Below are 15,894 nucleotides of genomic sequence, written 5' to 3' on the forward strand. Positions count from 1 at the left end.
AAGCATAGGGAAGAAGGCAATATGTTCACAAATCTAAACATAATGATAGTAAGTAAGCACAAAATTAAGCACCAAATGCCTAGAAAACAAGTTCAGGGACTCAGAAATCTAACAACAGAGAGAAACTTTTTTCTTAGCAATAAATACTTATTGTGAAGAACACTGAACAATACTATGCACAATAGTCTTGACATGTTTTAAAGAGAAACATTCTTCATATCAATCTTTAACTTTTAATAGACATTAAGGGGGAATACTATACATAGCTCCCTGTAAACCTCTTAAGAATAAACTTTTGTGAGCACCCGCTCCGTGCCGGACACAGCACCTAGAGGTCAGTCACGTGTTGCTGGGTGGTCAGAGGACAAAGAGCTTCTACATCAAACATGAAGCGACACGGCTGACTTTTTAGAAAGAAAAGTAAGAAGCCTGATTTATATTCTTGCCCAGATGGAGGGCTGTCCCACCTACGGAGGAATGTGGCCCTCAGAAGCTCCCTTCTCAAGCAGCAGCTCTGGGTCTGCTTAGGCGGTCCACACTCAGGTGAAGACCCAAAGACAGGATCAAAGTTACACTGGCCTGGAAAGGCGCTTCTCGGCCTGCGGCTACCATCCCCAGTGAGCTCAGGGATAAATTACGAGAGCGCCATCATCCCTCGAAATTACATGCAGATTTCTGTGTGCCTATGAATATTAGCACTTTTTTGGAGAGAGGGTTATAGCTTTGAACTTACTCATAAGCCATAAACAGTGGACTGATTGAACAATTCTAAGTGAACAGAGCGAGTTCACTGCCAAAAACGCTAACATGGTCTCACGATGCAAAATTTGCTCATCTTACAAACCAATCCTGAGTTTGCGAGGCACATTAACAGAAGTGTAACATTTAGAACACAGCAGGTGAGGAGTCCTCTTCTGTTTTAAATTTCCCTCGGAACAATGCGTCAGGTTCTGGGTTAAACAGTGGTGATACAGAGGTAAACATTACATGATCCCTGTCCTTGGAAACACTGACAATACAGCGTGTGTGGAGGGGAATTACAATTATAATACAATATGGGATAAGAATACGAGCTTTGGAATCAGACAGACATTAGTTTTTCTCCACTCTACCACTAATTAGCTGAATGACCTTAGGCAAATTGCCTGCCATTAATTTTGCATCGTTTCCCTAACAATAAAATGGGAATAAGAAATTCTGATCTTATTCTGATCTCTTTTACAGCCTTGAAATGAGAATTAAATATAATGTAAACGAAGCACAATATACAGTGCCTGGCAACAGCAGGCACCTGATAAACAGAGGTTGTTACTGTTATTATAGATATCCAGGGGAAAGAGACATTTGTTCCAGCTGAAGGATTACAGGGAGATCTCAACTAGATAACCATGCTCAATTTTGGGTGCCACATTTTAAGAGCTACAATGACCAAGTGGTAGTGGTACGTGTTCAGAGAAAAATCAGTAAAATGGTGCCAAGACTCGGACTCGTGTCCTAAAAACAAGTGGTATGGAGGAACTGAAGTTATAAGTTAAAAAGAGAATGCCATAAATTCTCTATATTACTGCAGAGGAGAAGTTGGATCAAAAAATCAAAATTTCAGGGAAATAAATTTTATAAATTCAATAAAATAAAACATTTATAAGAAAGCTATCTGAAGATGGAGTAGGATACCCTACAAAGCAGTGATTTCCTTGAAACTATAGGTGTTAAAAGTGTGCTAGAATTCATGTGCTGAGGACTCTGTAAATATAGTCATACATTCAATATTAAGCAACAAGATTAGATGAAATATCTTCTACCACCCAATCTTCTTCCAATACTGAGATTTTATGTTTCTTTATTAAAATTCTATATTAGTTAGGATACAACATAAGATCCAACTTGAAATCAATGAAACAATAAAAGAAATTTAATGGCTTGCATAACCATGAAATCCAGAGGGAAGTCAAGTTGCAGATAGAGTTTGATCAGGGCTCCAGTTCAGCTTCTCTACTTTTTTTTTCAGGTCAGTCCTCCTTTGGATGTCTGCTCTGTTCTCAGACCATCAGCCGCAATCAGGGTGATATGTCCCTGCATTCATCTCCAGCAGGAAGAAAGAGAATCACTTACCTTAACAAGCAAACAAAAGTCCTAAGCTTCTCTTTTACACCAGGCTGAAATAACCACTATGGCCAAGGGGCTGCCATGTACTGACTGGCTTAGGCCCAGGTTACTGCCCCTCCTGTAACCAATTCCAATGGCAAAAGGGAAGAATCTGTTTGTTAGTGTATGTCACCCCTACAGATGGGGATAGAGATCAAACCCACCCAGACCATATAGTTCTAAATCACGAGGGAGGGGTAGGTTCTCAAAGGAAAATCTGGGTGCCATTAGGAAAGACAAGAAGAATGGAGACTGGCTAGGCAACAGCATCAGGGTCTCACCAAGAAACACATGGCACACTCAAAAACTAAGTAATTGGAGAGCATTTCTTTAAGAGACTATCTACAAAGGCATAAAGAAAGCCTATGGTTAGCAACAGTGCCCTACAACCCCTAGACCTAAGGAGGCAAGGGAATGATTATGACAACCGAGAGGGCTTAGTTGCAGGGAGAGAGAGTGTCACTGGCAAGAAAATGTGACCTTTGAAAGAGGAAACAGCCAACCCAAGGTAACCTGGTAAAGAGAGAGCTGAGTGAATAAATGCTCCAGTCTCTCCCACCTCCGCCCTTTGATCTCCCACTAGTGGCTCTGGCCAAATGCAACCAGAAGCCAGAGGATAAGAGAGGTCTGTTAGTGCACACCACAGCACAGGTAAGCCTCCCAGGACACAGAGCAGTTGAGAAGGGTAGAGGCAGACCTGGAGGAACAAATGGAAGAGATTCAGTACAGCAACCATGGACCATCCTCTACAGACAAGCATGAGCCAAGATATATAACACAGACAAGTGTTCCAGGTGGTCTGATCTTCCCCCTTCTCACTTACCAGCCCTCTCCGTGCACACTCTCCCCTTACAGTAAGGCAACTGTCTCTTTAGGCAAACAAAATACAAATAAAGCTAGGGTTTTGGATAAGCAATTATAGAATCTTTAAATATATAGATAATTTTGTTTATTTACATTTAACATTCCTTCATTTGTCTGTTTCAGCTGGGCTAAGTAGAGTTAAGCATAAAGCTTTTTGCCCACAGATAAGAAACGGGTCCTGGAAGCCACAAACGGCCACTGGCCACAAGGAAGGGAAGACAAAGTGCAAATGAAGAATTGAGACAAACTCAGGGGTTAGTGACAGGGACCCCTTTGAAGCAACAGCCTTCCATCAGACCTGAGCTCATTTGATGCCTCCCTGATCCTCTGAACCTTGTTTATTTCAAGAGCAATTCCCCTAAACACAGCTCCTTCTTGAGTGGCTGACCTGAGACACAGGTGCGCCCATCCACGATTTGCAGCTGGGAGCGTCTCTGCTCCTGGACAAAGCTGATTAGATGTTATTGTACTATTTAGAGTCATCTCACACTTCGGAAGCATCATAGCTGAAACAGGTGTTAAAACGCTAACTAGCAAAACGAAACACCGTCCCTCATATTTTTTCTACGGGAAAACAGGCTGCAAGTCCAAAAAATAACTTATACACATAATCCGTTCATTAATTAGGGAAGCGGTCTATAAACCACCAGAAAGTTCCTTCGACTGCTTGTTAACACCCAGCATCGGAAGCTAACCACCAAGTGCTCCTCGAGTGTGTTCTCAGGGCAGAGAACAAGCATTGCTGAAACACTTGTCAAGAATTTCTGCCAAGACTAGACACTTACCCAGACAGTGGTGTCCCAGAAATCTAGAAGTATATTCCTCTAGCAGCTTTCAGTGCCCTTGTGACATTGGGACTAGAATAATAAAATCATGGAAAAGAAGTGGAACCCATAATTCAATTCTGATTAACCACATTAGAAAAGAAAATGTAACAGATAATTTTAAGCAGTACAAACCACACTAAGAAAAGTAACTTGCGGAAGTAAGCAAAATGGCATTCTCAGTAAGAAAAAGAATAATTTCAAAATGTGAAAACATCTCAGCATTGTCAAGAAAAAGTGGTGACTAGCAGCCCTATTTTAAAAAGAGGCAATAATTACTGAATATATTGTTAGAGAAAACAAATAATGTCTATTTTTAAATCCCACAGTTAAAGAACACAAAGCATATGAGAAAATTCTATTGGTGTTTGACTAATGTAAAAGAAAAATGGGAATAAGTAGCTTTTAAAAAGAAAACCAACCAGTGTTTCCTACATCTGGTGGTCTGTTATTCTACAAGTGCTTAGCTGATAACACTATGCTTTCAAATGGGCCTCTGTGAATTAACCATCAAGCTTCTCAATTAACTACCATAATACAGCACTTCACAGGGAAGTTAATAACACCCAAAGAGAGACAATAGGATGTTTCTTCTATTACTGATCTGGCTGTTAGCCCTAAGCACTTCACATTTTCTTCTAATTACACAATAGAATCTCTTTCAGATTTTAAAATAAACACAACAAAAATAAAACACATGTACACACAAATGACAAGAAACTGAGTGAGCTCAAATGATACAGAAAATAAATGCCACTGTTTTCTCCATGTTGAAACTCCAGCAACAATGCTATTGAAACAGAACCAGGTTAACCATAAAATATAAACAATTTATAGAAATGCAATAAAAAACACATAGTAAGGCATTACCTTAACTAATCAAAGTTCTTAATTCAGAGTTGCAAAAGACTATTCACACACACAATGGCCATTCTGAATAGGAACCAATGTTCACAACATCGTTATGATTCACTATAAATAATTATAATACTTATTATAAATATTATTCATGATAATCACTATAATTACATTTCAAAACACTGACATTCAAAGATATAACTATAAATATCCAAATCACAGTGGCATGAAGGACTTAGGGATCTAGGTAGCTTGATAAAACTAGAATCCAATGCAGGACTAATAAGAAATGAGACTGGAAATGTAGACAGAAACCAAGTCACAAGAAGCCCAGAAGCTTAGATTTCTATCCTATCAGACCATGCTTTCAAACTGAGGTCTGAGTCGTCCACGGCAATAAAGGAGAATGGAAAAATCACAGGATAAATAAGGTGCATCTTCCACAAGCATCAAGTTTCTGAAACAAAATTTGGAGGCGAGTTCAACAAATTTAAGTCACTCTTTTTATATTAAATCCAGTTTCACTAGTAGAACATAAAATTAATATGAATTTTTCAGACAGCACAGGCAGCTTCAAAGCAATTTCACACCTGAAGCTAATTCAGGTTCACCATTCCTTACAATTTGAGGAAAAGAGACAAGATGAGGGACAATTTGAGGAAAAGTTTGAGAAGCAGCGCTGGGAACGCGAAGTCAAAGATTTTTTTTTTGGAGAGTGACAGGACCAGATTTGTGCTTTGGGAAGCTCTCTCAAGGGAAGCAGTAAGCAGGATGGGCTAAAACATAAAAGACAGGACAATCACAAGGGCAGGTGACAAACAGAAAACTTGTAATAGTCTTTGCAAGAGATGCAAAGGACACGGACCAGAGGGGAGGCCCTGAAAACAGAGGGCTAGGACTGGAGAAAGCGTAGGAGGCCGACCAGACAGCACCTACTGGCCGCACAGTAACTACGCAACGAGACAGCCTTTGAGAACTTATTAGTATAAAGGTGTTCATTTTTTCCAAGCTAGTGTTCCTGTAAGGTATTTGATATAGGTACCTTTAAAAGCTCCCACTGAAAAATACTTTCAGTGTGCCTTCTCATCACAGAAGTGTAAAGCTGTGGAATGCTATTATAAATCTGTCTTACCAAAAATTAAAGAAAATTTGGGTAAGATTTATGACAATTACGTTTAATGAAGAAAATACTCATGTTTTCAAAATGTTAAAAAAAAAGTTATTGGGCTTCTACTAATCAGTTACCAAGGTAGCTTTCCTAGAGACATAACCATACAGTTTGAGAACTAGAGTTAGGAATGGTGTTAATCCTTAACATGATATTCTAAAATAAATGCACGAACGAACACAGACTCTTATAGAAAAGAACAAGAATTCAAGTATTTAAAATCCCTGATTACTTAACTGAACAAAAAGTGATAACTTTTTTTTAACCATGTTAGTCATTTCATCAGGAGTAAATATGTAGTGTAGCCAGCTGATAGCTACTAAAAGGCACAAAATAAAATTAAAATTAAACTTTCATTAGTCAATTGACAGTAAAATGCAGCCACTAGGAAAAAACAGACAGAATTGTTACGGGAAATAAGATAAAATACAAAAAATCCTTGCAGAATATATTCATGAAAATACTACAACTTGAGAAAATGTATATGTAAATATTAATTTTATTGGACCAATAAAAATAGCAATTCTCAATCTAAGTAACCTAAAGAAAAGCCTGTCTCTTAATTCCTGTTAGAAATTAGCATACTTTGGTCTATTCTACTTATTTACGTAACACAGACCACTGATAGTTACAACATGATTGTGATCAGAAAACTAGCAAAGGAACAAGTCTGGAAGATGATAGGAAAAAAAACACACTACTCAAACAAACATTATCTGTAATCAAATATTGATCTGCTTAGATTTTAAAACTACACATCAGAAATATTAAAAAAACTTATTATGGAAATCACTACAGGAAAAACAAAATCAATGCTAGAACAAGTCTGGAAACTAGTCTCTAGGTCCTAACAACTTTCTTGCTTTTAGATGAAACTCTTCAGCTCTCAAAAAGCAAGGCATAATAATTTAACATAAAAATTTAAGATATTTTACTCGGCAGTAAAAGACACATCCATACACACGGATCTTATAACAATTTTATTCAATAGTTCACGCCTGCTATCTTACAGAAAATCCTAAGATTGAGGCTAAACATAAATTCACAACAGAGGAATATCTCAAAAATACGAATCAGTGTAATTCTCATAAAATTCTCACCATCACTAACACCAGGTAATGAAAACCTTTTATTAGACCCTTTTGATGTATTTTTTCATGTCTCTCGAGAAGGGAAATGAGAAAGATACCAACAGCAAAGCAAGAAGAGACTGTCTAGAATTTTGGGTCCAAATATTTTTAGAATTAATGCAAGGAAATGTGATAAGAAAAATAGTTGACATTCTTACAAAGGAAATCAAGACACCTCTCCATCCCTCTTCTAGATTACCTACACACAGAGCTGCTATTTCTTCAACTTGTTTTTTTAAACACCATCTGCCTCTTCCAAGCGCCTCTCTTTCTGAGCTCCCCTGCTGTCCTCTATTTGCTCGGGCAGGAGAAAGCTGTTTCTGTGAAAGCAGTCCATTGCAGTGGTCCTTACAGGCAGCATCACAAAACATGACCTGCCTCATGGGAAGTAGACGACGATGGAAAGAGTTGAAGGAGGGATGACATACACAATACTAACAGAGACTTTTTTACATTGCTTTTTGAAACAAAATGGCCCCTCGTGCCTACGGGTTATAAGGTTATACGCTCACATTTATTGCGAGAGGCCATGTGAGGTCTGATTACACAGGAACGAGGCGTTGGTCTCATTATTTTATGGATCTTATGGAAGAACTGCCCTGCAATTATCAATAGCCAGCCCTCTGCAATTCCATGCATCCCGTTACAGGAGGAACTACATGAACTGGCCCATCTCTGCAACTACCAGGACAGCCCACCTTCCCCATCCACGCAGAGCATATAAATTCAAGTTATAAGTGAAATATACGTGAACATGTAGACAATTAAGAAACCCTAAAGAATAAAAAAAGATCTCATTTCTTGGTTAAAAAAAAAAAAATACGCATACATACGCCCAGGAAAAGAAAGATAATATCCCACGTTAACAACGATTATCCTTAAGTGTTGGAAATGCAGGCGACTTCTGTTTCCCCCTTTGCGCTTCTCTGTATTTTCTCGCTTTCCTACAACGAGCATGTAACTTTGGCAATCGAGGGGGAAAAAGTCAAACAGATGCAGAGCTTCTCATCTGAAAGCAACAGTTAATCTGGATCAGACACAGAGTAGCCTGTCTTTGAGCCTCTCCGAGTTACACCTCCTCCAGTCCTCGGCACGGCAGAAGACCGCCGCGAGGCCCCCGGGGCGCAGGAGGACCTCTCTACGCCGGGGCCTCCGCAGGCTGAGCCGACACGGTTGTTTCATACAAACTTGGTCAAGCGCTTCTGCAGCAGCAAAACTCGCTCCCAGCTCGCCCGTGACCCCGCCCCCATGGCACACCAGGTCCCCAGGACCCCAGGCGGGACCCTCCGCCCCTCTCACGGGGCTCCCGAAGACTTGGCCCCCCAAATCTGTGCTGCCCAGCTCACCTCCACTCTCCTTCCCCTCCTGCTCGCCCGACCCCTTCCCCCATACACACCCCCGGGCCACCCGGGCAGGGAGGAGCGGGCCGGACTTCCAAGCAGCCGCCCCTGATTCCCATGACTTTGGACAAGCCGCTTCGCCTCTCGCAGCCTCGGTTTCCTATCTGCCACTCTCGCCGGGGGACCGCCACGGTGCAAAAGCGACCGCCCGTGCTCGTCGCTCTGCGCCCACCCCTCCTGCCCCGCCCGCTGCACGGCGGCCGGCCCCGGCCGGAGCCCTGGGGGCGGCTTCTCCCCGGAGCCCGGCCGGCGCCCCGCGCCCGTCCCCGCACCTGGCAGCTGCTGTCCTGGGGCAGGTTCTTCACCAGGATTTTCCGGCGGTTGCTCAGCTCCCGGCGCATCCGCTGCAGCCGCGCCGCCACCTCCTCGGGCTGCAGCGCGGCGGACGCGGGGCCCCGGGCGTCCTCGTGCGCCCCGGCCGAGGGGCCCGACCCCGACCCCGGCCCCGGCCCCGCCGCGCCGCCCAGGCCCGCGCCCCGCTCGCCGCCGTCTCCCGCCGCCGCCGCCATCTTCCGGGCGCCCCGCGGCTGCGGGCTCCTCGGAGGGAGGCTCGAGGGGAAGCGGGGCGAGCGGCGGGGGGAGGCGCCGGGGCCCCGCGGGGCGGGCGGGAGGAGGGGCGGCGGGCGGGGAGGAAACCTGAGCGCCGGAGAGCCGCCCGCCCCTCCGAACCTCCCGGGCCCCGCCCCGCGCCGCGCTCCCCGGGGCCCCGGCGCCGCCTCGCGGACACCTGCGCGGGCTGCCTCCCGCCGCGCCGTGGACGCCCGGGTCGCGGCTCCGCGGAAGCGCCCCTTGGCGGCGGCTTCCGGCGGGACCCGTCCCCGCGCGGCCTCCGCACGTGACCCCGCCGCTGTCCCCGGCCCCCTGGGAACCCCGCGCTGGGGCGGCTCGGGGGCTGCAGAGCGAACACCGGCTCCCCAGACCCGGGAGGCGTCCTGCTGCTGTGCTCAAGATGTGCGCGATTGGCAATGAAGTTTGAGTTTACAGTGAAAAATAAAATGTGAGGTTTTCTAGGGAGTACAAAGAGATGTTCTGGAGGAAATTTTATATACTTGGAAAAACCTGATCGCAGAGTATTTTCCTCGCTGTGCACCGGAAAGCCAGTGCCTTCACCCGCCCCTCCAGACCCTGTTGTACGATTCCTAACGTCAAACCTGGAGGGTTGCATATGCAACGCATAGAGCGAGGCTGAAACAAAGACTGAAATGAAAGAGGAGCTGTGGCAGAGGGCTGGGGAAGACGCCGCTGGGAACATCATTTTAATTGAAACTTGGAGAGTTACATTATAGAACTATACTTACTCAGTCACGCTATCAGATCCAACAATGTGGCAGCCTTTGACTGGCACCAGGCCAAGTGACCGTCATCAGAGAGAACCGTGCGTCTTAAGTATGCAGCGTGCAGATACACTCGCAAAAAAGGCCTGTTTAACATCAGTATTATTCCGTTAGGGGAAAATATTTTAAATGTAACCAAAAAATAAAAACAAAGGTTTAAAAAAATACCATATGTTCACTACTAACACTGTGCCCCTGCATATTTCTTAAGTACTTTACATATATTTCATTGACTCTTCACAATAATCCAGTTTTATTTTAGGTTCTATTTTCCTCACTTTACGCATGAAGAAATGGAGTTTGGTCTGCTCAATTCTAAAGCCCAATGCTCTTAATAATATAAAAAGATTCATCTGTAATCCCAAAATAATCACTGCTAATATTCCTGAATTTATTCTCTGCCGGTAGATAGTTGTATCACCAAAATGATTCTGCAGTACACCCATGTTCATAGCAGCGCTATTCCCAATGGCCAAAGGGTGGAAACAACCCAAATGCCCATCTACCAATGAACAGACAAACAAATTGTAGTATACACACACAATAGAATATTATTCAGCCATAAAAAGGAATAAAGTATGGCTGCAAGGCAGATGACCCTCTGAAACATGATGGTAGGTGAAAGAAGCCAGACACAAAGCTCACACGTTGAATGATTCCATTTATATGAGATACCCAGAATAAGGAAATACATAGAGACAGACACAGGTTGGTGATTACCAGGGATTGAAGGACAGCAGAGTGGGAAGCAACTGCTTAATCCGCACGGGTTTCCTTTTGGGGTGATGAAGATGTTTTGAAACCAGACAGAGGCAGCGGTTGACCAATCAAATGAATGTGCTAATAACCACTGAATTGTTCCCTATAAAATGATTAACTATGTGAATTTAACCTCATAAGAATATTTTTATAATGATGTCCTGCAGTTTACAGCTTTGTTCCCTGCTTTTTACAGTATATTTTCTGAGCCTCTTTCTACGCCAATATAATGGAACCTCATTTTTCATGGCTGCATATTCTTCTATTGTGAGAATTACCCTAATTTGCATCACTGACTTCCTAGTATTTGACATTTTTACCTATTGTAAACAGCACTGAGATTAATATCCTTGTGTTTATATTTGCAGATTCTTAATTTTTCCATAAAAGAGAACTAGAAGCAAAACTTCTTCATCAAAGAATAAGTATATTTGAAGATTTTTGACATTTATTTCCAAACTACCTTGCTCAGTTTTCCCTGTCACAAACATTGTCTGAGAGGGCATTTTCCTGCTTCATCCATGATAATTTGATATCAAAACAATATCCCATTTTGGTTTTAAATTTTATTCCTTTGATTTAAAAGTTATGAGTTTTAAACTCTGATAAAGCCCTGTTTTGTAGAGCTGAGCAATTTTGAGAAGTGTGTTCTTCTCAAAGAAGCAGGAAGAGGCTGAGCGTATGCTCTGACCTTGAGTCACTCATTGAGGTTGAGAACATGTATTTATCCAAATGAGTACTGTCTTCTTGACAAACATTTATTAAATGTCTCTTATGTGCTGGACAATATATATATAAAGGCACTAAGAATATAGAAATAATAAGATAGGGTTTCTGTATGGTAAGGGCTCAGTCTCATTGGAAGAAAATTATACAATAATTATAATTAAATGTGATAAATATGCAAACAGAAACACCAGGAGCAGCCCTGTAAAATAGTGATCTGAGTCTAATTTTAGGGATGTTGCTTTTGCTGAAATAGTTTTCAAACTGCTTTTTTGGTATCGACTTTAGGATCTACAGCAAATTTTTGTGCATAGTTTTTGTGGTAGTAAATGTTCATTTCAGAGACGGGTTTGACTTTTGGAAATGATTAAATGTTATTTGAAGCCAAGTCTGGTGAATGAATCAGGTGTTGATTATGCTCTTGGGATTATGATTATGTAATTGGGGTTTGGGGCCCCAAGGGGGACACGATTACAACGTCATCAAGTTATTAAACCAATTTCATTAAGTGGCTGCTTGGACTTGATTCCACTCTTTGAACAATATTGCTGTGTCCTGTAGGGCAGTGGCTTTCAAACTTTTTTGACCCAATCCAGTGGGAAATATATACCATAGTGGGAAATATATTTTACATCACGACACACTTACATACAGTTGAAACAAAGATTTCACAAATCAATGTACCCTTACTTGATGCAACATACTCTAGTGTTTTCTAATCTATTCCATTTGTTTTTAATTACTGGGGTGACACACTAAGTTGATTTCATGTGCCACTAAAGAGTCATTACTCACATTTTGATAAACACTGCTCTAGCTTTCAAATCAACTATCTTTCCTCATTAATTTGGCTCAACTGGGGCCGGCCCCGTGGCTTGGTGGTTAAGTGAGCGCGCTCCACTGCTGGCGACCCGAGTTCGGATCCCGGGCTCCCACCGGCGCGCTGCTTCTCCGGCCATGCTGAGGCCGCGTCCCACATACAGCAACTAGAAGGATGTGCAGCTATGACACACAACTATCTACTGGGGCTTTGGGGGAAAAATAAATAAATAAAATCTTTAAAAAAAAAAAAAAATTTGGCTCAACTGTTTTCAAGGAATTCAGGGAAATGACAGAACCTACTGATTTTAAATTAGCTAACTGAATTGATTATTATTGCCACATAAAAAAGTGGATGGAAACTGCAAAGACTGGGAAATGCTACTACGATTCTGAAGAGTTCCTATCATTTCAGGTTTTAGTCTGACTCTTTAAACAGCAGCTTCTGTGGCAAACTAAAGGAACACCCTAATCTGAACCTGAAGTGGAGTACAATTATCAGGCTGCAACGTATTTACCAATACCCACAGGTAATTATCACGATCTATGTAATTACCTTGTTCTTAAAACATGAGCCATGTGCTCATTTTTGCCTTATTTTAAAAAATATTGGTGGTTATTCTTGTGTACTTTTGAGGTTCTGTAATTGGGGAAAATGTTGGAGAAGTTTAATAAGTCTCAGTGTATAATGACAATAATACAGTCTCTTGTATCCAAACAATCTTACCCTTATATTATGATAATGTGATGAAAACAAGTTAAATATGTGAAAAGACCTGTAAACTGTAAGAACAAGACACTTTTAGTTATCATTTATTCATTCAATGATATATAGTGAATGCCTACAATGTACCAGATACTGTAGGACACACCAAATTTGATTGATTTTTATTCAGAAATGGTCTTTTCCCTCGGGAAAGTAATTGCAATTCAGTAACTGCGAATTTGGCATGATAAATACTATGAATAAAGTACTCTTAATAGCACAGAGGGGTGTTTGATTTTCACTTAGCTGAAGGGATCATGAAGAGCCAGGTTTTGAAGGACAAGTAGGAGTTTTCTACATGCTAAGGGGCAAGTACAGAAACAAGGAACAGAAAGAGACCCAGAGGCGTCAAAGGGACTGGCATGCCCCTGAAATAATAAGTCTGGTTTTAATGAAGGCTGTGCTACTCTGGCTGAGCAGTGGCAATAAACGAGGAAGGTAACAGGTGTCACTCCATTTTAAGAAGTTGGTTCCATTTTAAGTCAATGCTTTCATATGGTATAAAAGGCAATCTCACAGAGAAAAGGAATATTAGAGGCTCTTAGGTAGGGAAGTGACATGATCAGATTTAGCTTTTTACAAAATAATTCTGACAACAATGGAGAGAACGAATTTAGCAGGTCTTATGTCACCGTGACCAGTTACAAATCTTTTGAAACAGAGTAAAAACATTTGAGGGCTTATGCTGGAGTAGAATAATAACAATAACAAGTGTATCAAGCTTTACATAGGTTACCTAAGCTTTTATTCTTTGTTTCTTTTATTCTTTATATTATTTAATTTTAAACCCTATAATCAACCTGTAATGTAACTAGTGCGTACCTATTTACCGATGAGGAATCAAAGGCAGAGAAGGTAACTTGTCCAAAGTCACACAGCAGGCAGGGGCCCCGGGATTCCCATGCAAATCCACCTGCGTTTGGAGCCCCGGTATGTGAACTTGTGTACCTGTAGCTGGAGGAGGGGCTAGATTTGTGAGACGTTTCTCAGAGAAACACAGTAGAGCAAAGTAGAAGCAGAATATAGTGACGGAGGAAGCAGGATCTGGAGTTAAAATACCTGGATTCAATTCTGTGTAACTGGAGCAAGCTATTTAAAGCAGGGGAGAATAATTCAAGTACGCTGAGCCTCAGACTCTCCATCTCTAAAACAGAGATAACAACAGCACCCAGAAGGCTATTATTAAAGGCTGTTACGAGGATTAGATGAGGTAATGTATATAAAGGGCTCAGTAGAGTCCTTAGCTCAAGGGCTAGATAAAAAGGCAGTTGTAATAATAATAACAAATACTCACTAATTATTTTTAAAAGGCTTGGTGACTTATCAGATGTCAGAAAAGAGAAAGAAGTTAAGGATGGCGCCATGGTTTCTAATATGAGAGATCAGATGGGTGGTGGTGCTGCAACGGAGAGAGGCGACAGTTTAGGAAGTAAAGACACAAGCTCGGTTTAGGCACCTGAGCTCCAAATACTGTGGGACATGTAGGTAAAGACACCCAGTAGAGTATCTACAATTTGTAAGAGAACTAGGTAGTTAAAACGAGATTGGATGAGATCGTCCAGACTGAGTGTGTAGATTGAAAGAGAAGTCCAAGAAATAGGACCTAAGGGACCAACACTTAAAGGAAAGAAAGTGGATGGTATTTGGCAGTGCTGTTAAGACTCTGCTTATACTGTTTATGTGCCCAGCCATCAAGAGAGCCAGGTAAAAATCAGAAGATGTCCGGCAAACACGGCCATGCTGTATGAGGCGCTCCTCCCTGTATTCTTATCTCCAGTTGCCTTGGTGGCGGTCTCTGGCTCCTGGTCCTTGGCTCCAGCTCTCTCTTACAGCTCCTGGCACATCCCCTGCTTGGCTTCTGTGTCTTCACAGTATTGACCTTGGTTGTTTTTTGGCTTCCTTCTTGGATCACAAGCTGAACAGACTCACCACTCACGGCTTTCTGCTACTGACTTTGCATTCCATGATACGCCAGCTATAAAAGAAGCCCAAAATCAGAAAGTAAAAAAAAAAAAGATTGGAAATGAACTAAAAGAGTGGCTTCAGAGAAGCCAAGGAAGCAAAATGTTTCAAGAAGGAGAATGGTCAACTTGTCAACGCAGCAGAGAGGACACGTAGAATGAGGACCGAAGAGGAGGGGCCTGGATGGCAGCTAGGAAGCTCCCAGTGTCTTTGAATGAGAGCAACTTCCAGAAAGTGGTAGGGACAAGACACAAATCTACGAAAAAAAATTGGTGAGATCTACCCTCTAATTTTCCCCATGAAGCAGAAAGAAGATCACCCTCTGATAGTGAGGAGATTTTAGCAGGAAATTAAAATTTGTAGTCCACATAGGAGATTTACGTATATTTAATTCTCACAACCACTGTTTGGAATGGGTATTATCGTCCCCGTGTTATACATTAGGCGAGTGGCATAATGAAGTCGTCAGGCAGCTAGTATGAGGCAAATTTAGAACCCAAACCCAGGTGCATCTCCAAATTCCCTGCTTTTCTTACTGCATTCGGATTTAGAGCAGCCACCAAGGGGAACGTGAAAGAACTGATGTAGCAATAATAGTGGTGGTATTATAACTATTATTACTTATATATAAGTATGTCACAGTGGTCGTAATGATGAGCGAAATGAATCAGATGATGGGGGTGTTGATGGCAACAGAGGGATGAACGCCTCTGCTGCTTAATATGTAACTGCAAGGAATAGCCTCATATCTAACTCTATGCCATAAAACACAGCGCCTATGAGGACCCACAACTAAATGATGTCATTTAATGCAAATGACTTTTCTTAGTTTCAGTTTAGCCACAAAGTATCATTTATAGGGCCGGCCCCGTGGCTTAGCAGTTAAGTGTGCGCGCTCCGCTGCTGGCGGCCCGGGTTCAGATCCCGGGCGCGCACTGACACACCTCTTCTCTGGCCATGCTGAGGCCGCGTCCCACATGCAGCAACTAGAAGGATGTGCAGCTATGACATACAACTATCTACTGGGGCTTTGGGGGGAAAAATAAATAAATAAATATTTTAAAAAAAAAGTATCATTTACAGTCTTTCCTTTTGTTATAACATAAACATATCTTTAAAATATTTATAAGCTCTTACTA

The 15,894-nt window shown here is 42.0% G+C and overlaps 1 protein-coding gene across 8 annotated transcripts in view; it reads right to left on the bottom strand.

The window, feature by feature from the left end:
- RAVER2 (ribonucleoprotein, PTB binding 2) overlaps positions 1-8,947 on the bottom strand; it is a 108,033-nt gene extending 99,086 nt beyond the window's left edge. For 4 of the 8 annotated variants that reach the window (XM_087449495.1, XM_087449483.1, XM_087449490.1 and 1 more), the window contains exon 1: positions 8,662-8,946. In XM_087449495.1, the coding sequence (XP_087305621.1) occupies positions 8,662-8,898 (237 nt within the window). In that variant the 5' untranslated portion in view covers positions 8,899-8,946. Of the gene's footprint in view, positions 1-8,661 lie in introns of all 8 variants that reach the window. The other 4 variants (XM_087449504.1, XM_087449500.1, XM_004431576.3 and 1 more) reach the window with 3 other exon arrangements.
- Between the last annotated feature and the right edge of the window lie 6,947 nt (positions 8,948-15,894).

The sequence above is a fragment of the Ceratotherium simum genome, chromosome 2 (genome assembly GCF_057802395.1).
Source record: "Ceratotherium simum simum isolate JZ-2026a chromosome 2, ASM5780239v1, whole genome shotgun sequence".
Taxonomy (NCBI): Eukaryota; Metazoa; Chordata; class Mammalia; order Perissodactyla; family Rhinocerotidae; genus Ceratotherium; species Ceratotherium simum.